General features: G+C 45.5%; 1 protein-coding gene across 1 annotated transcript; it reads left to right on the forward strand.

Annotated features, from left to right (window-relative positions):
- Positions 1-9,942: 9,942 nt before the first annotated feature.
- Positions 9,943-10,887, forward strand: LOC115801219 (olfactory receptor 13C2-like). The gene has a single exon (XM_030758975.1). The coding sequence runs from the start codon at positions 9,943-9,945 to the stop codon at positions 10,885-10,887; it is 945 nt and encodes a 314-aa protein (XP_030614835.1).
- The last annotated feature ends 13,317 nt before the right edge of the window (positions 10,888-24,204 follow it).

The raw sequence follows: 24,204 nt of genomic DNA on the forward strand, positions 1-24,204 counted from the left end.
TTGTCGCGTCGTTGATGTTTTGTGCCCGCATGTTCCTGTGTTCCCTGTGCCTGCCCTTCGTCTCCCTGTGCCTCCCTTCCAAGGTTTTTGTATTTGTGTTTCCCCGTTGAAATAAATCCCCTTTTTAGTTATGTTTGCTTCTGGAGTCCTTCATGTGAGTCCTTCCTCGTCCGTTTCCTCCCCGGCCATGACAGAACGACGCGACCATTACAAAACCCCCTCCGGCTCCAATTTTTTCGACGGCACTCGTCTAGCGCTGGGGGGCCCGGCGTCTTTGAACAGTCCCCGTCATCGTCACTCACCTGCCTCCCCTTTCGCTGATCCCTCCCTTCCTCGGCAGCCGCGGAGGAGAGGGAGTTCCCGGCAGCAACGGCGGAAGGCACCCCGAGACCCGAGCGGTATAACGCCGCGGACCGCTTCACCACTTCACACCCAATCCTCCGTTTCCGTGAGTAACACTGGCTTCAACGCTACTATGCCTGCGGACAATTATTCCCGTCACCCCCCTGCCTTTCCCCTCCCTGAGGTGGCAAAGCAGACCATTATCTGTTGGGTGGATTCACTGGTTATGGACCTTCTGGCTGACCCATGTGAGCAGGAACAGCAACAGCTCACGGCCCAGCTGCAAGGGCTAGTCGATGATTACCCTTGGTTATTTGGCTCTCTGCATGGGTTAGTGCAGGATTTCTTAACCTCCACCCTTCACCTACAGCAGTCCCCAGTGTCAGCTCATTCTCAGTCCCCAGTGTCAGCGCATTCTCAGTGCCCGGTGTCAGCTGTGGCTCAGTCTCAGTCTCCCCAGTCAGCTGTGCCTCAGGCTGCTTCCTCGCAGTCAGTCTCCTCGCAGTCAGTCTCCTCGCAGTCAGTCTCCTCGCAGTCAGTCTCCTCGCAGTCAGTCTCCTCGCAGTCAGTCTCCCCTAGCTCGCAGTTAGCTCTAACGCCCTTAGCTCCTGCTCTCTCTAGCTCGCAGTCTGCTCTTTCTGTCTCCCGGCCTGCTTCCACGCGGCCAGTTTTGACGTACTCAGGCCCCTCTAGCCTTCAGTCGGTTTCCCTAATGTCTGTTCACCCTAGCACTCTGTCAGTTCCTCCAGTGTCAGTTCCTCCAGTGTCAGCTCCTCCTCAGTCGCAGTGTTCCCAGTCAGCTGTAGCTCCAGCTCCTCCTCAGTCGCAGTGTTCCCAGTCAGCTGTAGCTCCAGCTCCTCCTCAGTCGCAGTGTTCCCAGTCAGCTGTAGCTCCAGCTCCTCCTCAGTCGCAGTGTTCCCAGTCAGCTGTAGCTCCAGCTCCTCCTCAGTGGCAGTGTTCCCAGTCAGCTGTAGCTCCAGCTCCTCCTCAGTCGCAGTCTCAGACCCCTCAGTTAGCTCCAGCTCCCTCTGCTCACCCTGCTCCCGCTCCCTTGGCTCCAGCTCCCCCTGCACCCGTACCTGTTCCGCGGGTGGGGGCAGCCACGGACGGGCTGACCTCTGCACCCGTACCTGTTCCGCGGGTGGGGGCAGCCACGGACGGGCTGACCTCTGCACCCGTACCTGTTCCGCGGGTGGGGGCAGCCACGGACGGGCTGACCTCTGCACCCGTACCTGTTCCGCGGGTGGGGGCAGCCACGGACGGGCTGACCTCTGCACCCGTACCTGTTCCGCGGGTGGGGGCAGCCACGGCCGGGCTGACCGCTGCACCCGTACCTGTTCCGCGGGTGGGGGCAGCCACGGACGGGCTGACCTCTGCACCCGTACCTGTTCCGCGGGTGGGGGCAGCCACGGACGGGCTGACCTCTGCACCCGTACCTGTTCCGCGGGTGGGGGCAGCCACGGACGGGCTGACCTCTGCACCCGTTCCTGTTCCGCGGGGGGGGGCAACCAGGTCCAAGCCTTCGCATCGGTTTTCTGTGTTAGCTGCAGCAGCAGGGTCTCAGTCAGCTCTAGCTCCAGTCGCTCTCCCTCGCCTTCAGTCAGCTCCAGTAACTCTTCCTCGGTCCCCAGTGTCAGCTGTTTCAGTGCCCTCTCAGTCAGTTCCCTCAGCCCCTGTCTTAGTTCCTTCGGTTTTGGTCCCAGTTCCCTCAGCTCCTGCTCCTTCTGTAGCTCCAGTAGTGTCAGCTCCCTCTCAGGCCCCAGTGTCAGCTAGCTCTCGGTCTGTTTCCACGCAGCCAGATCTCCCTAGCTCTCGGTCTGTTTCCACGCAGCCAGATCTCCCTAGCTCTCGGTCTGTTTCCACGCAGCCAGATCTCCCTAGCTCTCGGTCTGTTTCCACGCAGCCAGATCTCCCTAGCTCTCGGTCTGTTTCCACGCAGTCTGCTCTCTCTCGCTCGCAGTCTGTTTCCACGCAGTCTGCTCTCTCTCGCTCGCAGTCTGTTTCCACGCAGTCTGCTCTCTCTCGCTCTCAGTCTGTTTCCACGCAGCCAGTCGTCTCCCGGCCTGCTTCCACGCAGCCAGTCGTCTCCCGGCCTGCTTCCACGCAGCCAGTCGTCTCCCGGCCTGCTTCCACGCAGCCAGTCGTCTCCCGGCCTGCTTCCACGCAGCCAGTCGTCTCCCGGCCTGCTTCCACGCAGCCAGTCGTCTCCCGGCCTGCTTCCACGCAGTCCCCTGCACCTCGGCTATTCCTCGAGCAGCCCCTGCTGCTCAATAAAGCAGCAGTGTGCCCTGTTCCGCGGTCCCAGCCTACGCATCCGGTGCCTCACTATGTAGGCCCCGTTCAGCCCATGGGCTCAGCTCACTCCAAGCCGATGGGGGTCTCCGCTCATTCCGAGCCGATGGGGGTCTCCGCTCAGTCCGAGCACTCCGCGCCAGAGGGCCCCGCTCAGTCCGAGCCGATGGGGGTCTCCGCGCAGTCCGAGCCAGGGGGTCCCGCTCAGTCCGAGCCGATGGGGGTCTCCGCTCAGTCCGAGCGCTCCGCGCCAGAGGGTCCCGCTCAGTCCGAGCGCTCCGCGCCAGAGGGTCCCGCTCAGTCCGAGCCGATGGGGGTCTCCGCTCAGTCCGAGCGCTCCGCGCCAGAGGGTCCCGCTCAGTCCGAGCGCGCCGCGCCAGAAGGTCCCGCTCAGTCCGAGCAGATGGGGGTCTCCGCTCAGTCCGAGCGCTCCGCGCCAGCGGGTCCCGCTCAGTCCGAGCCGATGGGGGTCTCCGCTCAGTCCGAGCCAGGGGGTCCCGCTCAGTCCGAGCACTCCGCGCCAGAGGGTCCCGCTCAGTCCGAGCCGATGGGGGTCTCCGCTCAGTCCGAGCGCTCCGCGCACGAGGGTCCCGCTCAGTCCGAGCCGATGGGGGTCTCCGCTCAGTCCGAGCGCTCCGAGCCAGGGGGTCCCGCTCAGTCCGAGCCGGTGGGGGTCTCTGCTCAGTCCGAGCGCTCCACGTCACCCGAGGGTTCCCCACCAGAGCCCGGGGTCGCCCTTCTCCGCCGCCGCATGCCCCGCGGTCGGCCTCCAGTGTCTGCTCCCCGTCGCCGCCGCCGCACGCCCCGCGGTCGGCCTCCAGTGACCCCTCCTCGTCGCCGCCACCGCTGGGAGCGCGGTCGGCCTCCAGTGACTCCTCCTCGTCGTCGCCGCCGCCGCTGGGAGCGCGGTCGGCCTCCAGTGACTCCTCCTCGTCGTCGCCGCCGCCGCTGGGAGCGCGGTCGGCCTCCAGTGACTCCCCCTCGTCGTCGCCGCCGCCGCTGGGAGCGCGGTCGGCCTCCAGTGATTCCTTCTCGTCCTCGTCGCCGCCGCCGCTGGGAGCGCGGTCGGCCTCCAGTGACTCCTTCTCGTCCTCGTCGCCGCCGCCGCTGGGAGCGCGGTCGGCCTCCCTCGTTGGGATTTTGCTTTGTGGCCCCTTGGCCTCTGCGGCCTCCTGAACTGTGTGTTTTTTGTTTTTGGATTTCCCACTGACTCCCCTGAACTGTGGACTGTTTTTTCCCCTGCTGTTTTTTGTTTTGTCATAGCTCCTGGACTGTTCCTTGTTTCGACCCCCTGTTTTGGACATTGGAGCTCTCCGGCCTTGTGCCGTCGCTTTTTGTTTCATCCGGTTGTTTTTTTTGCTTCTCGTCCCCGTGTTTTGTTCTTGTTTGGACTGTGTTGCCTCTGCTCTGCCTCATTTTGATGCCCCCTGTTGGACTGTCTCCGGCCTTGTGCCGTCGCCTTTTGTTCTGGTCCTGTGTTTTTGTTTTCTTCCTGTACGGGTTTGATTTGTTTTGTTCACGCCCTGTGATTTCTGTTTTGCTCCCTGTCTTTGTTTTTGTTTCGGGCCCTCCCTCCTGGTCCCCCGCCTCCCGCCCTTGTCTGGTTTTGTTTTCTGGTTTTGGCCGTCGGGAGCCGGCCTTTAAGGGGGGGGTACTGTCACGTCCTGGGCCGTTTGCCCAGCGTTTTGTGTTTAGTTTATTTCCTGAGCTTCTCCTCCCAGTATGTTTGTCTTGTGTTTCCTAGTGTTGTGATATGTCTGCGTCTCTGTCCTGAGTCTGTGCCTGTTCCCCGTGTTTAGTCAGTATGTTCCTTGGTTTGTCACTTCCTGTTTATTTTGACAGTCTGGTTTTCCTGTGCTTTGTGTTCAGCTTTGCTTCCCCTGTGTAATTAGTTTCATTTGCCTCACCTGTTGTTCCCTGCTGTTTCCTCTTGCCCTGATTACCCAGTGTGTATTTAAGCCCTCAGTTTCCATGTGTTCCTTGTCGCGTCGTTGATGTTTTGTGCCCGCATGTTCCTGTGTTCCCTGTGCCTGCCCTTCGTCTCCCTGTGCCTCCCTTCCAAGGTTTTTGTATTTGTGTTTCCCCGTTGAAATAAATCCCCTTTTTAGTTATGTTTGCTTCTGGAGTCCTTCATGTGAGTCCTTCCTCGTCCGTTTCCTCCCCGGCCATGACAAGATGAGTATTTTTTTTTGTTTCATTTACTACTTTATCAACAAAAATACTTTTTATATTACTACACATGGGTCATCCAAAATTGCACACCTCTTCCTCTTCCTTTGGCCCTCCTGTCTGATGTCCTTTTGTAGCTGGGTGGTGGCTGTGTTTTATTTTTTTAACCCACACCTTCCCATTGCCTCAATCATATGCTTCTGGAGTTTAGGTGTGCCCTCCATGCGCCTCTTCATATGTGGCATGACAAGCTCTTTGCCCAGCTCCTTGATAAGTAGCCAGCATGCATTACTCGCACCACTCATATGATCAGGGTGTTGTGCACTGAAGTTAGTGTAGGCATTGAGTGTGGCAACATCTAGCATATTGTACCAGAGAACCATGGGCCACCTCCTTGTTCTCCAAAAACATTTGTAGCTGCTAACCATGTGAACCATTGTGTCCACTCCTCATTTCGTTTTATTGTAGTACTGGATCTCTTCTGGTTTCTTCTTCTGACTGCTGTTATCCACTAATTTGTCATCATGCATGGTGCTCAGTAGGACAACAGCCTTTCCCTTCTTCTGCACATAGCTCACCATGGTCATTTTGCCATGGAATCCAAATTCCGAGCTATGAAGCTCCCATGAATCGAACTGAACAATTGAAAAACAATACTTAGATGTATTAGATGGGCAAAGGGTGCTGTGCTGAGCTGTGAAATATCTGACACAAGCACAATTCAGAGTTCCCACTAAATGCTGTAGTAAATGGATGCAGGTAATTTCTGACCCATGTGTGTAAACTTGATCTAGAATTAGAAAAGCTGTGCTTGTTCATAACTTAAAAAATGAAAAATAAAAGTGGTGATTTGTGCTAAACAAAAACAAGATATTTACTGCATAATTTTAAAAGTAAATGATAAAATTAATTTATTTCAAAACTATATCATAGAAACAGTCAGCCATACATGAAGTAACCTGGAAAATGAATGCGGGTCGTTTTTGACCCATATTGTGCATTAGAAGGGTAGTGATACAAAAAGGGTGTTTATTCAAAAAGTAAGAAAGGAAAAAATAAAATAAGGATATATGATGATGAAAAACAAGTTAATTGAGGAATACCTTGAATGCTGAATGATGAAATTAAATTATTGCAAAGATATAAAAGATAAAAACTCAGCCGGGTCACTTTTGACCCATGTTTTGCATCAAAGGGTTAAAAACAGTACAGCCTAATTCCATATAGCTTAAATTTACTTATAGGGTAAATCCCTGTAAATTATGCGTAGTTACAGCCTTAGTCAAAATAGTACAGCCTTTTTCAAAATAGTACGGCCTTAGTCACAGTAGTTACAGCCTTAATCAAAATAATACAGCCTATATCAAAATAGTATGGCCTTAGTCAAATAATTATGACCTTATTCAAAATAGTACAGCCTAATTACACATACCTTAAATTTACTTACAGGCTAAATCCCTGTAAATTACACATAGTTACAGCCTTAGTCAAAATAGTACGCCATTAGTCAAAATAATTATGGCCTTATAGAAAATTGTACAGCCTAATTACAAATAGCTTAAATTTACTTACATGGTTAATCCCTGTAAATTACGTGTAGTTACGGCCTTAGTCAAAATAGTACAGCCTTAGTCACAGTAATTACGGCCTTAATTAAAATAGTACAGCCTAATTCAAAATATTACGGCCTTAGTCTAAATAGTACGGCCGTAGTCACAGTAATTATGGCCTTAATCAAAATAGTACAGCCCTATTCAAAATAGTACAGCATTAGTCAAAATAATTACAGCCTTGTTCAAAATACTATAGCCTAGTTACCCATAACTTAAATTTACTTACAGGGTAAATCCCTGTAAATTACGCGTAGTTACAGCGTTAGTCAAAATAGTTCAGCCTTATTCAGAGTAGTACGACCTTAGTCACAGTAATGACGGCCTTAATCAAAATAGTACAGCCTAATTCAAAATAGTATGGCCTTAGTCAAAATAATTACGGCCTTGTTCAAAATAGCACAGCTTAATTACACATAGCTTAAATTTACTTACAGGGTAAATCCCTGTAAGTAAATCCCATACCACCCCGTCCCATGGCCGCTGATGAATTTCCATCACTATCAGTGAACTGTTTTGGCTAGGAGCTGGCATCTGGCTCCACAATGCCCTGACCCTCTCGTCTCCGTCTGCATCACCTCCCACCCTCCCTACCCCACCATATTGCTATCCTGGCTTTAAATGTGCAAATATGCTCGCTAAGGTGGGTTTTTTTGGACCCTGGTAAGGTGCTCAAGATGACTTTTTTTTAACCTAACTACCCCATGATGTGTGTTTGTTTCCTTTTCTGGGGGCTGATTGTACCGGCGGCACCAGTGTGGCATAGTACAACCTTATTAAAAATAGTACAGCCTAATTACACATACCTTAAATTTACTTACAGGGTAAATCCTTGTGAATTACGCGTAGTTACGGCCTAAGGGCAGGGCGTAAAATAAAGTGTTACCGTATTTTCTTGTTTTTTATTTTAGCTTGACTTCTAGATTGTTGCTTTAATTGTGACCATAAGCTTCAGAGAACACACTACGTCTGTGTGTTTCAGACACATTTATGGTGGGATGTGATTAATAGGTTGGCATGCAAGCACCAATTATGAGTCCAAATAAAGATGATGAGATTAATATTGTTTGCAAAGCAAGCTCTGTGTAATGCACTCAAAAATATATTTGTTTTTCACAAATCTTCAGTATTCCTGATGCAGTGTATTGAGTTTAGACACTGATCAAGTATGTACAGGAGCTGGTCATGAAAATAGAATATCATGAAAAAGTTCAGTAATTCCATTCAAGAAGTGAAACTTTCATTGATTACACACAGACTAATGTATTTCAAATGTTTGTTTCTTTTAATTTTGATGATTATAACTGACGACTAATGAAAACCCCAAATTCAGTGTCTCAGAAATTAGGATGTTACTTAAGACCAATACAAGAAGAGGATTTTTAGAAATGTTGGCCAACTGAAAAGTATGAGCGAGTACAGCACTCAATACTTAGTTGGGCCTCCTTTTGCCTGGATTACTGCAGCAATGCGTCGTGGCATGGAGTCGATCAGACTGTGGCGCTTCTCAGGTGTTATGAGAGCACAGGATGCTTGTTATTGTCCTTCAGTCCTTCTGAATTGTTGGGTGTGGCATATCGCATCTTCCTCTTCACAATAGCCCATAGATTTTCTATGGGTTTAAGGTCAGGTGGGTTTGTTGGCCAATTAAGAACAGGGATACCATGGTCCTTAAAGCAGGTACTGGTAGCTTTGGCACTGTGTGCAGGTGCCAGGTCCTGCTGGAAAATGAAATCTGCACCTCCATAAAGTTGGTCAGCAGCAGGAAGCATGAAGTGCTCTAAAACTTCCTGGTAGATGGCTGCGTTGACCTTGGACCTCAGAAAACACAGTGGACCAACACCAGCAGATGACATGGCACCCCAAACCATCACTGACTGTGGAAACTTTACACTAGACCTCAGCCAACGTGGATTCTGTGCCTCTCCTCTCTTCCTCCAGACTCTGGGACCTTGATTTCCAAAGAAAATGCAAAATTGACTTTGATCAGAGAACATAACTTTGGAGCACTCAGCAGCAGTCCAGTCCTTTTTGTCTTTAGCCCAGGCGAGACACTTCTGATGCCGTCTCTTGTTCAACAGTGGCTCGACAAAAGGACTACGACAGCTTAAACCCATGTCTGCATACGTCTGTGCGTGGTAGTTCTTGAAGCACTGACTCCAGCTGCAGTCCACTCTTTGTGAATCTCCCCACATTTTTGAATGGGTTTTGTTTCACAATCCTCTCCAGGGTGCAGTTATCCCTATTGCTTGGACACTTTTTTCTACCACATCTTTTCCTTCCCTTCGCCTCTCTATTAATGTGCTTGGACACAGAGCTCTTTGAACAGCCAGCCTCTTTAGCAATGACCTTTTGTGTCTTGCCCTCCTTTTGCAAGGTGTCAAAGGTCATCTTTTGGACAACTGTCAGGTCAGCAGTCTTCCCCATGATTGTGTAGCTTACAGAACTAGACTGAGAGACCATTTAAAGGCCTTTGCAGGGGTTTTGAGCTAATTAGCTGATTAGAGTGTGGCACCAGGTGTCTTCAATATTGAACCTTTTCACAATATTCTAATTTTCTGAGATACTGAATTTGGGGTTTTCATTAGTTGTCAGTTATAATCATCAAAATTAAAAGAAATAAACATTTGAAATATATCAGTCTGTGTGTAATGAATGAATATAATATACAAGTTTCACTTTTTGAATGGAATTACTGAAATAAATAAACTTTTTCACGATATTCTAAGTTTATGACCAGCACCTGTGTGTGTGTGTGTGTGTGTGTGTGTGTGTGTGTGTGTGTGTGTGTGTGTGTGTGTGTGTGTGTGTGTGTGTGTGTGTGTGTGTGTATCTTCATTCACAGCAGGCTGGCACATTTTTTATTTAAGAGAGTACAGCATCCAGCCTTAAAGATAAAATTATTTTATTGTCTCCCATATGGAGTTGAGTTAGGAATATCTGAGTAAGGTATATTTACAGTAGATTCATAAGTTATTTTCAAAATTATAAGAAATGGCAACTTGACTCCACAGCAAGCAATAACACTAGTAAAAAGCACAAAACATGTTCTGAATGGATACATATGCTTTGAGGATAAAATGTACCAGTGTAGTTCAAAAATAAGGTACACAAGGCACAAGGCCACACACAGAAACCTGAATGCACTGAAGACATTGTCAAACCACACAAAAACTATCTATCCTTTTTGAAAATTTCATTGTTGAAATAAAACAGTTATGGCTAAACATGGTGAATGGATGAATAATTGTAGAGTCCTGGAGCCTCAGTTACAGGAGGCTGAACAATGCTGTTTCAGACCTCCTCCTCCCTGATGGAAGATACAACCTGATAAAAACCTTCCAGACTCAGATTCACTGCCTGCATTTGGTTGATGAATGTCCTCCAAGATAGACTTCAAGTTCAGATATCTTTATGAATTGGACAAATACAGGTTATATATTGATATCAGTCTGTTTGTTTGTTGTTTTCAGTTATACTTGTTATGCAATTTGTTTCATGATTGAATGTTTTGTCTTTGACAACAATAATGGAGAAAGAGTTAAATGTTACTTATGTAACTCTAGCCTGGTATGTAGAAATTAAGTACAGATATGTTTATTTCTTTATTATGTGTATATTATATATTCTAATAATCTGCAGTAATTCTACTATTGTTTATCTCATCTGTATTCATAAAAACCTTCATGAGCCTATGTACATTTTCATTGCAGCTTTGCTCCTGAACTGTGTTCTTTACACTACAAATATTTACCCCAAACTTCTGATTGACTTTTTATCTGAAAAACAAGTCACATCATATTCAGCCTGTCTCTTTCAGTTTTTTATATTTTACACTTTAGGCTGTTCAGAGTTCCTTCTCTTGGCAGCCATGGCTTATGACAGATATGTGGCTATATGCAAACCTCTGCAATATCAAACTATAATGAGAAAAAACACTGTGTGCATTTTCCTGGTCATAGCTTGGGTCGCACCTGCTTGTCATATTGCAGTCCTTGCAATAGCGAGTGCTGAAGCTAAACTGTGTGACTTTAATGTAAAAGGAATATTTTGTAACAATGCAGTTTACACTCTTCAGTGTGTAAGATCAAGATTTATTACTGTATTTGGTGTGGTTTCTTTATTAGATCTTGCGATGCTTCCTATGCTCTTCGTAGTTTTCACATACACAAAAATATTTATAGTCTCTTATCAAAGTTGCAAAGAAATTAGAAAGAAAGCTGCAGAGACCTGTTTACCCCACCTGTTAGTTTTAATCAGCTACTCTGTTTTTTTTATATATGATGTCAGTATAGCTCGAGTGGAATCAAATTTTTCAAAAACTGCACGTATAATAATGAATTTACAAATAGTGCTCTATCATCCTTTGTTTAATCCATTCATATATGGGCTCAAGATGAAGGAAATTTCTAAACACCTAAAAAGGCTGCTTTCTCAGGGCAACATGAGCTCTTGTATTAAAACTGAATGCTAAGTTACATTAATTTCTTCTGTAATCAGATTGTTGAAGTTATTCAAAACACTTTTCATTTCACATAATCAAATCCCAACTCTCATTCAGAACATTTCTCATGTTGTACAAGAAAGTACAAGAAAATATGAAATGTAAAAAAAAGATGCTTCCAACAATGTAATTAGTAAACTGTAACACCGCTTTTAAGAGATTACATTGGTGTTATTTTCTTTGTGGTTATTAATAAAGTGTTTATGGATGATAAGATACACATTCTAAGTTCATGTTGTATTTATACTGCAAGAGCAGATCGAATGTTAATGAACTCCACTAGAGGAACTAGTCTTCTCTAAGATGTGATAGATTTTTTTACTCATGTTCAGACTGGATATATGTTAATCTACAGGAATTCTAATATTTACTCATTTGGTTTCACCAGAAGCTTCATGTACACTACATACAGTAGGTTTCTTTCAGTTGTTAGTTTGACTTGAGTGCTGCTTCCAGACACAGATCTGATGTAGCCTGTTTCATTCATTAGTTTAGTTATTGTCCTTAATGTGCCATGTTGAAAGTTATGTATCTATGCAGTACCAGTCAAAACTAATAATTTATGTAAACATTTGCAATGCCCAATGGAGAAAAGATAAATGTATTCATCCTAAGCCTGGCTTTGCTTGTGCCTTTTCTGATGCATTGGCCCCAGATGACACTTCACTTTGAAAGCAAATTTTAAAACAGTTTTTTTTTTTTTTTTAAACAGTGGAGGAATAATAATAAGGAAACTCTGCATGCCCCAGTCTTTTAACAACCTCCGAGGCAGCTTTGTGTGAGCAGGTACCTTTAAAATGTAGATTCATATTTCATTTTCAGTGCATTTGAAAGCATCACACATACATTCCTGCACTGAAAAAAATGTTTGCACTAGCTTCCATCAAAGGAAAAATGTGTGTTAAAATGTTTCTGAAAATGTATTTGAATGTATACTGCCCATGGTCTGAAGGAAATGCTCTCAGTTAAATTCTTGGTGGAAGTAAAGGGTTGCAGGGTTTCAAACATTCTTCCTTCTGCGTGTGACACAGCCTTCCATGTTCACCATCAAACTCCATATTTCAGCACCATGTATGTCTATATTGTGCACTCCAGGCAGAGTACTTGAGGACCCAATGGATTACCTATGATTCTAATAAATACACTTAAAATTTTCTACACTGGAAAGTGTAGAAACTACACTGATAGTTATTCATATCAAGAAAAAAGTATGAAAAATGTGGAATAATAAATGTATGTTGTACTAACAAGATTTTTTAAGTGTAGTTTACAGACACTCAAGTTTAACAAGAAAAAAACTGCACTGAGTAAAATTTCAAACTCGGATGTGCTCGTGTCTTAGAAAAGACTATTAAGAATTACTATTTTAAACAATTAATGTGAAAGTTCCTGCAACATATAATTCCTTAGTTGTATTTACTTGAACAGTCTTGTTAAAAACATCACAAACAAAAAAAAAGGTAGTGCTACTTGTGTTATTCAAGTGCTTCAGAAATCCATAAAGATTAATTTTTTTAAAAAAGGTCTACGCCCTTAAAAAAAATCCCCACTCACCCTGAGGACAGCCTTTTGTTTGCCCTCCAAGCTCAGGTCCTCTACCAGTGGCCTGGGAGTTTCAGTGTTTTGTGCAGTATTGCCAGTTTGTCCGACTGTATCTGTATCTCAAAGTCCCACAGGATCATAGCTCCGTCATTCTCAACCACCTTTGGGGGCGTGTCTAATTTCAACCCTGGGAATTCCAGGTCATACTCAACACAGATGTTCCTGCTGGCCACTTGCTTATGGCATTCAACGTATGTCCTGCTTGCTAGCATCTTGCACCCTGCTGTTGTGTGTTCGATTAGCTCAAGGCCATCTCTGCGCTGCCTGCACCTGGGGACTTGTCTGGTGTGGTAGACCCTAGCCTCTAATGATCTTGTCCTTAGACCTTGTTCCTGCACTGCCATGATTAGTGCATCTGTGCCATCTTTCAGTCCAGCTTTATCCAGCCATTGGATTTTTAATAACCACTTCTTCAGTCTGCTGGTGGCAAATACTGTGCAGGAACTTTTCTTCCCCTGATGGTCCCGTTCCTGCTCCTCTTCAGGTTTCTGCTGCCTGAGGTACTCACTAATCACATGATCATTTGTGGCTATCTTCCTGACATACTCATGGATCTTTGTTGTTTCATGTTGGCTAATGTTCTGACATTCACTAGTCTTCAGCCTCCTTCCTTCCACTTAGCATTCCATCTCAGGGTGTTGGACATAGAGTGAAACCCTCCGTGCATGGTAAGGAGATTTCCTGCCTTGATGTCAGTGGCTTCTATCTCCTTCTTTTGCCAACTTATTATCCCAGCTTGGTATCTGATGAACAACCGGCAAGGCAAAGGTGCCGAGATCATGTTCCAGCGATCTTCTGGTGGTGCTGAGGCTGAGATGATTGATGGGTGTGGTGGCTCTGCTTGGCACGCAGCCACCTCTTTATGTGACTGGGGCTTTGTTGGGCAAACTGTTGCTTCCTGAGGCTGAAATGGTAGTATAGACCTGATTGTCCCCACCCAGAGGACAGGTACGGGCGCTGGGTGCCTCGCAAGAGCATAGATCAGTCTTTTCTGTGGCCAATTTATTAGCAACGGTCTCATACAACACAGTCCCTGTTTTCACAGTCATTTCAGGAGCCCCAGAGGAAGAATCAGGTGCATCCAAATGGATTACTTCTATAATAAAGTCTTTAATGAATTAAGGCAGATAATCCAGAAGCCAGAGATAATGATCAGACACCAGCTGATGTCGTCTTTGTGCTAAAGCTTTCCTATAACCCTCACAGGGCTGTTTAAGCCATTGATCACACTTTTATCACAGTTACTAATGTCCTTTAATTTTTCTGAAGCAAAAAAAAAAATCATTTTGGGTGTTTTATGGAAGAAGTCAGACCTGCTCACAGGACAGGTGGGGGCTGAGGCTGCACAGGACACACATACTAAGTTTCCACTGATAAGGTGCCAGTTCCAAGTAACCATCAAACCCCCTAAGAACAGGCCTGCATTTCCATGGCTTTGTGAGCTGATCCTTTTTTATTTTTAGGTTGTTTTTTTATTTATTTTGCGAGCTTATCCTTTATGTATGAGTGTGAGCGGTTCCTCCTCTGGAAACAAAGGCCGAAGGCCACAAATGTGGGAAAACATGCTCCCATTTGTAAACTTTATTTCCTGTGCTGAGAACATATTTTACTGTCCATACAAAACTACTTCAACATCTGTGTGCAGCACAGTGGAATAGTTATAGACAGCAATTATGAGCAAGATGACAAGTATGTGCTTTGCTTCCTTTTATCTGTTATGAACTGACACTAAGAAGCATGTTCAGCCTTAGGGCCCAACCTAATTCACAGATGAGCTAGGCGCATTGCCTTTCTTGTGTAAAACACACTTTACAGTGAAAGGAGGGGTTAACTTTATGTCGAGATGGCAGTGGCACGCCCTTCTGCCATTTTTTTCACATGTTCCTTGGTTCCAGACCAGCTAGTTTATGGTGCCGGATTGGAACAGATTTGTTGGGTGAGAACTGAGTGAGTTTGCAGTGGGTAAAGCACCGAATGATTTGAGCACTTGGCACCAGCATCATGTCAGTGGAAAAGGGCTAATAGTATTGCCAAGCTGTGCAGAGCTCATACCAGTGGCAACGAGGGGCTGCTCATTTTGCTATTGGGGCTCAAGCTTCCTCCTCTCTGAAGCTAGCTGTGGTAGCGGCAACGTGAATGGGCTGATCAGCAGCCGCGTTGATGTGGCTGGTCTTATCTGCTGCGGAGCTGGACGGGAGCCAGCAGCGCAAAAGATAAAGCTCACTTAAACTGGGGAAATACAGAGGGAGAGCACACAGCTGGCAACAACAAGGATGTGACGAGGATTATTTGGGCAATAAAGGAAAGGAGACACATCAGGGAGACTAGCTGAACAAACTCTGATTAACAACACTAAGGCCCCATTTACACAGGAACGTTTTCAGTGGAAACTATGTCGTTTTGACAGTTTTGTTTTCGAAAAGTAGCGCATTCAGGCGAAAATGTTTCAGAAAGAATCTCCATTTACACAGAATCGTGAGACATTAAAAATGCTGTAGTTCCCACTGCCATGCCACAAGTAGCGTTTTAAATGGGCCCCAAGGAAACACAATTGAATACAAATATTCAAGCTAACAAAGTAAAACAGAAAATGACTAAACATGACAGACACCCAGGAGTAGCACATGTGAACTTGATACAGAAGCAGAACATAAACAATACACAAGACTGGGACTGAATATGGAAACATGGGGAAAACATGAACTAAATACAAAATAATGACCAAGAACAGAAAACCCAGAGACTAAGAAACAAACAGAGACCAAAAAAAAACAGAAAAAACAAAACACAAAACAAACAAACAAACAAAAAAACAAAAACTGGGTCCTAGACCCAGGATCAGGACACCTCTGTACCTACAATTTTATTTGTTTGAGTCTAGAGATGGAGTATTTATTTTAATAATATTTTTAATCTGTCTGCAGAAAACTAATGAGTGAAAACATGCACAAACACTAACAAGACCTACAGAGTTGGATGAATGTGTTTGCATGACAGCTGGTTATGCAAGTTACCCTAATAAGTTCCACAGAGATTACAAAAAGACTTATAAGGACATTCAACTGATTGCAACATTTCATTTTCTCAGATGTGCACTGAGAAAGTGGATCTCGCTGTCTGGTATCTCATGTTTGTGTAAAATCCTGATAATCTTCTCTTGTCTTTATAAGTCTGTTATATATTCTTCATGTTGTATTCATTATTGATGTCAAATTTTTTAATATTATTATGGATGATGAATCAAATCAAACATATATAACCCTTGATGGTTATATAGAAGTCTACAGATGCAGATATCTATATTTTTTAACTATGTTTGCACTTTATCTTTTAATAATTTGCAGTAATTCAACTATTGTGTTCCTGATCTGGAGTCACAGAAACCTTCATGAGCCTATGTACATTTTCATTGCAGCTTTGTCAGTGAACTCTCTTCTCTTCAGCACTGCAATCTACCCAAAACTTTTTGTTGATGTTTTGTCTGAAAAACAGATGATTTCTTTTTCAGCCTGTCGGTTTCAACATTTTATGTATTACTCATTAGGTTGTTCTGATTTCTTACTGTTATCAGCCATGGCATATGACAGATATGTGTCTATATGTAAGCCTTTGAAGTATACCATCATCATGAGACAAACAACCATCAATATTTTGCTGTTTTTATCTTGGTTTATGCCTGGCCTTCAAGTTGCAGTAACACATACATTAGCTCTTAACAATAAACTCTGTCATTTCACTTTGAAAGGAATTGTTTGCAACAATTCATTGTGGAATCTTTTCTGCGTAAACTCCAGAGTAATATCAATATATGGTGTAATAATGATGGTAAATAATGTTATTTTTCCTCTGCTTTTCATACTTTTTACCTACACAAAGATTTTTCTAGTATCCTACAGAAGCAGTAGAGATATCAAGAAAAAAGCAGCAGAGACCTGCTTACCTCACCTGTTTGTTTTAATCATCTTTACATCTTTGTGTGCATATGATGTCATTATAGCTCGATTGGAATCTGATTTTCCAAAAACTGCACGGTTAATAATGACTTTACAAGTAGTTTTGTGTAACCCTCTCTGTAATCCATTCATATATGGTCTCAAAATGAGAGAAATCTCTAAACACCTCAGAAGGTTATTCAGTCGTTTCAGGTGTAGCTAAATGTTAATAATGTCCCATGTAATAGAGAGATAGTAAAGATGTGACTTTTACAAACCCATGTATTCCATCAAGATTTGGTAGAACTCTGCTAACAGTGATTGTAATTAAAGTAGTCTTTTCATGTCTCAGTAAAGATAATTTCCACAATAGTAATCAATGGAGGGATTCAATATTTTAAGTCTGAAATATGTCTGTAATATGAGCTCCAAAACTGCTGACAACATTTAACAATTTCAGTAAGAAGTAAGGATGTATATGTTTAAACTGTTTGAAGCAAGAATGAGGATTTGTGCATCTGTATGTGTTATCTATTTCTTTGTGGAACATTTCTTTCAATTTATACAAAAAAATTATAAATTGGGATTTAAAAAAAAAACATTGTTGTTGGAGTTTAATTAAGAGTCTAAATATTATGTATGAAGGGAAGAATTATGTGTTTCTGTAGTACATGAACACAGTGGAATGAATATACACAGCCATGCAGTTCTGCTTTATATTACCAGCTTTCAGAGTTAGCACAGTTCACCTGACATGTTTCTGAATAGTAAAATGATGTTTGGAAAAGGACTGGGGAATAAGAAATTAAATCTTAATCATGTTTGTCTTTTAAAGCTTGAACTTAAGACATCGTAATATATACAGTAGCAAATAATGTGCAAGACACTTGTGAAAAGGTAACGATAATAATAATATTAAAGCAAACAGATGCATAAAAGTTGGGAATAGATAAGTAAAGTTATGCATAATAATAATCCTGAGCCATCCCCCATATTTCCGTTGTGTGTTCAATAAATTTTCCTTTTATCTTTTATGATGTTGCATACAGATGCAGCCACCTAAAGTTGCCTCATCCAGCCAGACGTTGGTCAGCTGAAGTCCAGCCCACAGCTGGCTGACGTCTGGCTGTCATCGGGCTGGAAGTCCCCCCCCTTCTCCTGGGCGTATCTACTTTCCAGCATGAACACACCCCTTTCCCTCAACTGTAGACTGTCACCAAAAGGTGGAGCCTTCTTAACAAAAACGTTGAGTTTTGTTTACATTTCTTGGTGAAGTAGCAAGTTTTGAAGACCTCAAATAGATGCATAAAATTTTTGTCAGTATGACCTTTCACACATTTCCATTGCGAATCACCAAAAGATTCCTTTGCTTCACTTAATCTTTTAACTAAATAAGTAAATAAATACAGCAGCTCAATTCACCACCTTCCCGAAACTCCCAGTGGCCCAACTCCTCCATGTTTTCCAGCTCCATAGAATACCCCAGAACAAGATGGCGCCGGTGAGGTCAGCAGCCGTCGTACCTGCTCCTACGCTTTGTTTGTATATATTAGGTTTAGCTCTAATTTTGGACTTTATAATTCCGCCTGCTCTGTGTCATATCACGTATGACAGACAGACTCTTTTTAATATCAGAATACAGCACTCTGGCTGTATTCTGACACCTTTTTCTCCCGACCCGACTTGGCCTCGGGAGATACTGCGTTTCCAGTGGGCCAGCTCAAACAAAGGACGGACCAGGTCACGGACAAGGCCCCGAGGGAAAAGAGCCGGCGTAAGAGAGAGGCTGAGGCGCAGAGCGCACCAAACGCCACTGCCGAGCATCCTGTTGGCTAATGTCCAGTCACTGGATAACAAGCTGGACGAACTCAGGGCCAGGATACAGTTTCAGAGGGACATAAGGGACTGCAACATCATCTGTCTCACGGAGACATGGCTGACTCCCCTCATACCGGACCACGCCGTACAGCCGTCGGAGTTCTTCAGTGTTCATCGCACGGACAGAACGAGTGAGTCTGGAAAATCAAGAGGAGGAGGTGTGTGCCTAATGATTAATAACAACTGGTGTGACAGTAGGAATGTTGTCCTTCTGAAACAATCATGTTCACCTAACCTGGAGCTCCTAACCCTGAAATGCCGCCCCCACTACCTGCCCCGCGAGTTCACTTCGGTCATCTTCAGCGCCGTCTATATTCCACCTCAGGCGGACACAAACACTGCACTATCCGAGCTACATGAGGCTATTTCCACCTATCAGGCTAACCAGCGTGATGCGGCTCTCATCGTAGCCGGGGACTTTAACAGTGCAAACTTGAAAAAGTAGATACCGGAGTTGATTCAACACATCGACTGCCCCACCAGAGGAGAGAGGACCCTAGACCACTGCTATTCTCCATTCAAAGATGGCTACAAAGCAAAGCCTCTTCCGCCTTTTGGGAAGTCTGACCACACCTCTGTTCTTCTCATGCCGAAATACAAACAACGGCTCAGGCAGGAACCCCCTGCTGTGAGAGAAGTGACACGGTGGTCTGATCAAACAGAGGCCGCTCTGCAGGGTGCGTTGGATTCAACCGACTGGGACATGTTTCGCAGCAGCGCGGGCGGAGACATCAAGGAGTTTACGGAAACTGTTGTGGGATTTATTGGGAAAGTTGTTGAAGACACTTCACTTAGGAGGACCATCAGGACTTTTCCCAACCAGAAGCCGTGGGTGGATAAATCTGTCCGCGACGCCCTGAGGTCCCGCACCGTTGCCTACAACTCCGGCCTCGCCTCTGGGAACATGGAGGACTACAAGGTTGCATCATACAACGTCCGCAGAGCGGTGAAAGAGGCTAAACATCGCTACGGCCGCAGACTGGAACAGCAACTACAACAGTCTGACCCCAGGGGACTGTGGCAGGGACTACGCACCATCACGGACTACAAAGCACCACACACACACCCGGTGAGTGCCGACGCTTCTCTGGCTGATGAACTCAACATCTTCTTTGCGCGCTTTGAGTCGGGAAGCCGACAGCCCGCTGCGCTCCCGGCCGGAGGGGCGGAGACACTCACTGTGACGGAGCGCGATGTGAGGAGGGCGTTTAGACGTGTAAACACCAGGAAAGCGGCTAGACCAGACGGTATTAGTGGACGTGTCCTTAAGACCTGCGCTGACCAGCTGGCACCTGTGTTTACGCTGATATTCAACCTCTCACTGAAACTGTGTGTGATTCCCACCTGCTTTAAAAAGTCCATCATAGTCCCTGTCCCAAAGAAACCACACCCCAGCAGCCCCAATGACTTCAGGCCCATAGCACTCACCTCTGTGGTGATGAAGTGGTTTGAGAGACTCATCAAGACATTCATCACCTCCTCACTGCCCACCACCCTCGACCCACTACAGTTTGCATACCGGCCAGACAGATCCACAGATGACGCCTTATCCTTCCTCCTCCACAAGACCCTTTCACACATAGACACTGGTAAGGGGAACTATGTGAGAGTGCTGTTTGTAGATTACAGCTCAGCATTCAACACCATAGTTCCCTCCAGGCTGGTCTCTAAGCTGCTGGACCTGGGCCTGGGCCCATCCCTGTGCAGGTGGGTTCACAGCTTCCTGACCAGCAGACCACAGGTGGTACGAGTGGGTCACCTCACCTCATCCTCCCTCACCCTCAATACTGGATCCCCCAAGGCTGTGTGCTCAGCCCTCTGCTGTACTCACTGTACACCCATGACTGCGAGGCCACGTCAGAGTCCAACGTCATCATCAAGTTTGCTGACGACACTGCTGTTGTGGGACTAATCTCTCACAATGAGGAGACAGCCTACAGGAGAGAGGTCTCCCGCCTGGAGAACTGGTGCCAGGAGAACCACCTTCTGCTCAACGTCAGCAAAACGAAGGAACTGATCGTGGACTTCAGCAGGAAGCAGCAGAGGGACTACCATCCACTTGTCATCAGTGGTGCTGAGGTGGAAAGAGTGGACACCTTCAAATACCTGGGAGTGACCATCTCACAGGACCTGTCCTGGACTCATCACATAAACATCACTGTGAAGAAGGCCAGACAGCGTCTCTACCTCCTCAGGCGGCTGAGAGACTTCAAGCTCCCACTCAAGGTGCTCAGGAACTTTTACACCTGCACCATCGAGAGCATCATGCGTGGGAGCATCACCACCTGGATGGAAACTGCACCAAGCAGGACTTCATGGCCCTAAAAAGGGTGGTTCGTTCAGCTGAACGGACCATCAGAACCACCCTCCCCAACCTGCAGGACATTTACACCAAGCAGTGCAGGCTGAGGGCCATGAAGATCCTAAAACAGCCCAGCCACCCCGGACACTCTCTCTTCTCCCTGCTCCCATCAGGCCGGCGTTACCGCTGCCTGAGGACTAAGACTGAAAGGTTGAAGAAGAGTTTTTACCCACAAGCCATCCGTCTGCTCAACTCTGAGCCCTAACTGGACCATTATTGCACAGTGTAAATATTATAATTTAAAAAGTGTGTATAGTGTATAGTATATAGAGTATAGTGTATAGTGTGAATTACTTTTTTTATTTTTATTCTTCTTATTTATATGTGTGTGTATATAAGGTTGCAGGTACAAAATACATTTCACTGTGCATTGTACTGTGTATAACTGTGCATGTGACAAATAACACTATCTTATCTACTATCTTATCTAACATAATAGATGACCAAGGCTCACAATTCTCATCAGAGGTCTGGAAAGAGTTGTGCTCCGCCATCAGCACTCAGGTCAGTTTGTCATCTGGTTTTCGTCTGCAAACCAACAGGCAAACAGAGCTGGCAAACTAAGAACTAGAGGCAGCTCTTTATTGTGTAGCACCCTCAAACCAAGCAACCTGGATCTCCCAAGTAGCCTGGGTGGAGTATGTCTATAACTCCCTGACATCTGCCACTACAGGTCTCTCTCCATTTGAGATCACCCTGGGCTATCAACCTCCACTGTTCCCATCTCAGGAAGGTCAGCATTCCTTCCATCTGTCAGCATTTCTGCAGCTGCCATTGTCTGTGGAGGACCAGTTGGGCAGCCTTGCTTAAAGACTATGGAACTAAACAAGCACCAAGGAGGCTGCCATTGAGTGCCGGCACTAACATACATCCCAGGTTAGAAAGTCTGGTTGTCTACCAAAAATATCCAGTTCAAATGGAATCAAAAATACTATCTCCCAGCCATGGCCCCACTGCCTCACATCCAATCTCATAGATTGGGAGGCCCTGAAAAAAGGTCCTGGGTTCCCAATCTGCCATCCTGGATTCCTCCATGGTCAAAGACCTCCACCACAGACACTCAAGAAACCTGTTGGAAAGCTGAGAGCATCCTGTTAAGGAGGGGTACTGTCATTGTCTCCTGGTCCACACATGCCTGCCTGTATTTTTTTCTTTCTCTCCTCTTTGCACTCTATTGCTCCCTCTCTTCTCAGCTTTACTTACTGAGCTCAGAGGTGGTTTCTTCTCCATGTGGCTCCACCTTCTGACCTGAGACAGCTGGGTTCTGGTTCCTTATTTTATTCCTTGCTTTGCCTTTGATCTGTTTCTGGCTCTACCAAATATCCTGTTCTCTGTGCAGACACTACCATGTTTTTTTTTTTGTGTGTGTTTTTGGCCACAGCGGCTTTTGTTGGCAGTGGAGAGAGACAGGAAATGGGGGGGGAAGATACAGGGGAAGACACATGGGCAAATTGGCGACAGGCCGGGACGCGAACCCGCGCCGCCTGCACCGCAACACGGCATATGCATGTGGTCGCCGGCTCACCACTAAGCCAACCAGGCGCCCGACCCCTACCATGTTAAGAATACCTCAAAGTTGGAGAAGGAAGGAGGAACCAGAAGAAAAAACAAAAACTAAAGCATTTCAGAGGACTGGCCTGACTGCTCGTGGGCAATGATGGCAACAATGCTCTCTATTGTCTTCGCTGGAGGCCAGCGCTGGCGACAGGACCTCTCAGGAGGTCCGGCTGGCATCTGTTGGCAACTGGTAAGGAGCTTTTCTGGGAGCCAGACAGGATGCCACCAGCAGTAAATACCCTCCAGAGGCTGGACATGTTGGAGACTGTGTGACTGAAGACAAGTCCTCTCTGGGGGTTGACTGTGGAGGAGACTCACTGACACCAGACACTCTGAATCAGGTGCCCCAGGAGCCTCCAGCTCAGGACTCACAGGCTCTGAGCTCCCGGGCTTTAGGCGGCAATGAAGACTCAGATACTTTGAAAATGTGAAGGATTCCTTCCTCGAAGAACTGGACGGGTGTAAGGGCAGGCTGAACCCTAGCCACCCCACCCTGGGAACAGAACAGGTGTGGGGACTGGCTGGTGCACTAGGAAAAAAGTCCACCACCAGTGTGAATATGGGTCCTCTGAGTCCTTTAACTAGCTGCTGTTAAGTACAAAAGGCAAGAGAGACAGCGGTGTAGGCAGATTTACTGAAAACACCCCTAACTCGGGTGATTCAACTCTATTGGGTGAATGAAGTGAATGACGGGACTCAACAGAAACACCCTGGAGTGACGTAATTTGGCTGAACTGGCTCACAGACTTAATCAGTCAGTCATTTTAGTAAGTAATAAGTTAAATATTTCAATTAAAAGGTACTTAAATACATTGGTGTTCATTATATGGCTGAATGTTTATACAAATGGCATTCTTCCTGCTTGCACATTGGATCAGTTGCAGCTGTCATCAGCTGGTGCCACCATTCATTCCCTATGCAGTACATCTCCTTTAATTTGGCGGGGGGCAGTGGCTGAAAGGGGACATCTCCCCGCGACCACGTGCAGCTGCCCTGATGAGGTGCTGAACCCCAAAAACTATCCCTCCACCGCAGCCAAAACCAGTAGCTTGCTTTCTCCTCTTGCTCTGCCAGCTCCTTGATAACCTTCTGCAGATTTACCCCTATTGTTCCAGCTGCACAAATAAGCTGGATTGCCAACTGCCCATGAAGCATCAGCATCCAATTTTCACTGGGTGGATGGTAATGGTCTAACCCAGGTCTCTGCACACTGCGACTAGTTCGGAATATGTGAGCTGCTTGACTTCATTGCTGTTGACATTCCTGCCTCCCAAGGGAACAATGAACTCAATGATGAGAACTCCATAGCTTTAAAATGTAGTAGACTGCCTGCCACAAACCACTTTGTCTTTTATTAAATTAAAATTGTGCACTCTGAAGAGAGCCCAGACTATCATTAGCATGACAGAGGTGTGTGAAATTTTAATAAAATAAAATGTAACCTAATTAGTCTTATGTTAGGAAGGGACTCGGGTAAACTGGATCCCATTACTGAGTGACACAAATTAACCATAAAATGAATTGAGTTTACCACCACTTCATACATCATACATGTTGTTTATGTTGAATGTTGTTTAGAAATGTTATTAAAATTTACATTACACAGATAGAAAACCAGCTGTTGTAAATACAAGCATCATGTCTCCTGTGTTTTTAGAGTTGTTCTCTCACATGTAGTGTTTAATGAGATCCATTGAGGGTGAGACAATAAGCAGCTCAGATAAATTAAAGATTCAGAGAGGCTGTATTTTTGAAGAGCGCTCACGAGTGACTTTTTTATCCAGCCTGCTTTAGTGAGCTTTAATTTTTATGGAGCAAATGAATGATGAATTTAATGTGACATATATAACTTTTGGTGGGCATGTTGACTTGCAAAAATACAGATTTCTGTATTTTGCCATCATGTTTATAGTATATTTCTAATACTTTGCAGCAATTCAACTATATTATGTCTCA

The sequence above is a fragment of the Archocentrus centrarchus genome, chromosome 21 (assembly GCF_007364275.1).
Source record: "Archocentrus centrarchus isolate MPI-CPG fArcCen1 chromosome 21, fArcCen1, whole genome shotgun sequence".
NCBI lineage: Eukaryota > Metazoa > Chordata > Actinopteri > Cichliformes > Cichlidae > Archocentrus > Archocentrus centrarchus.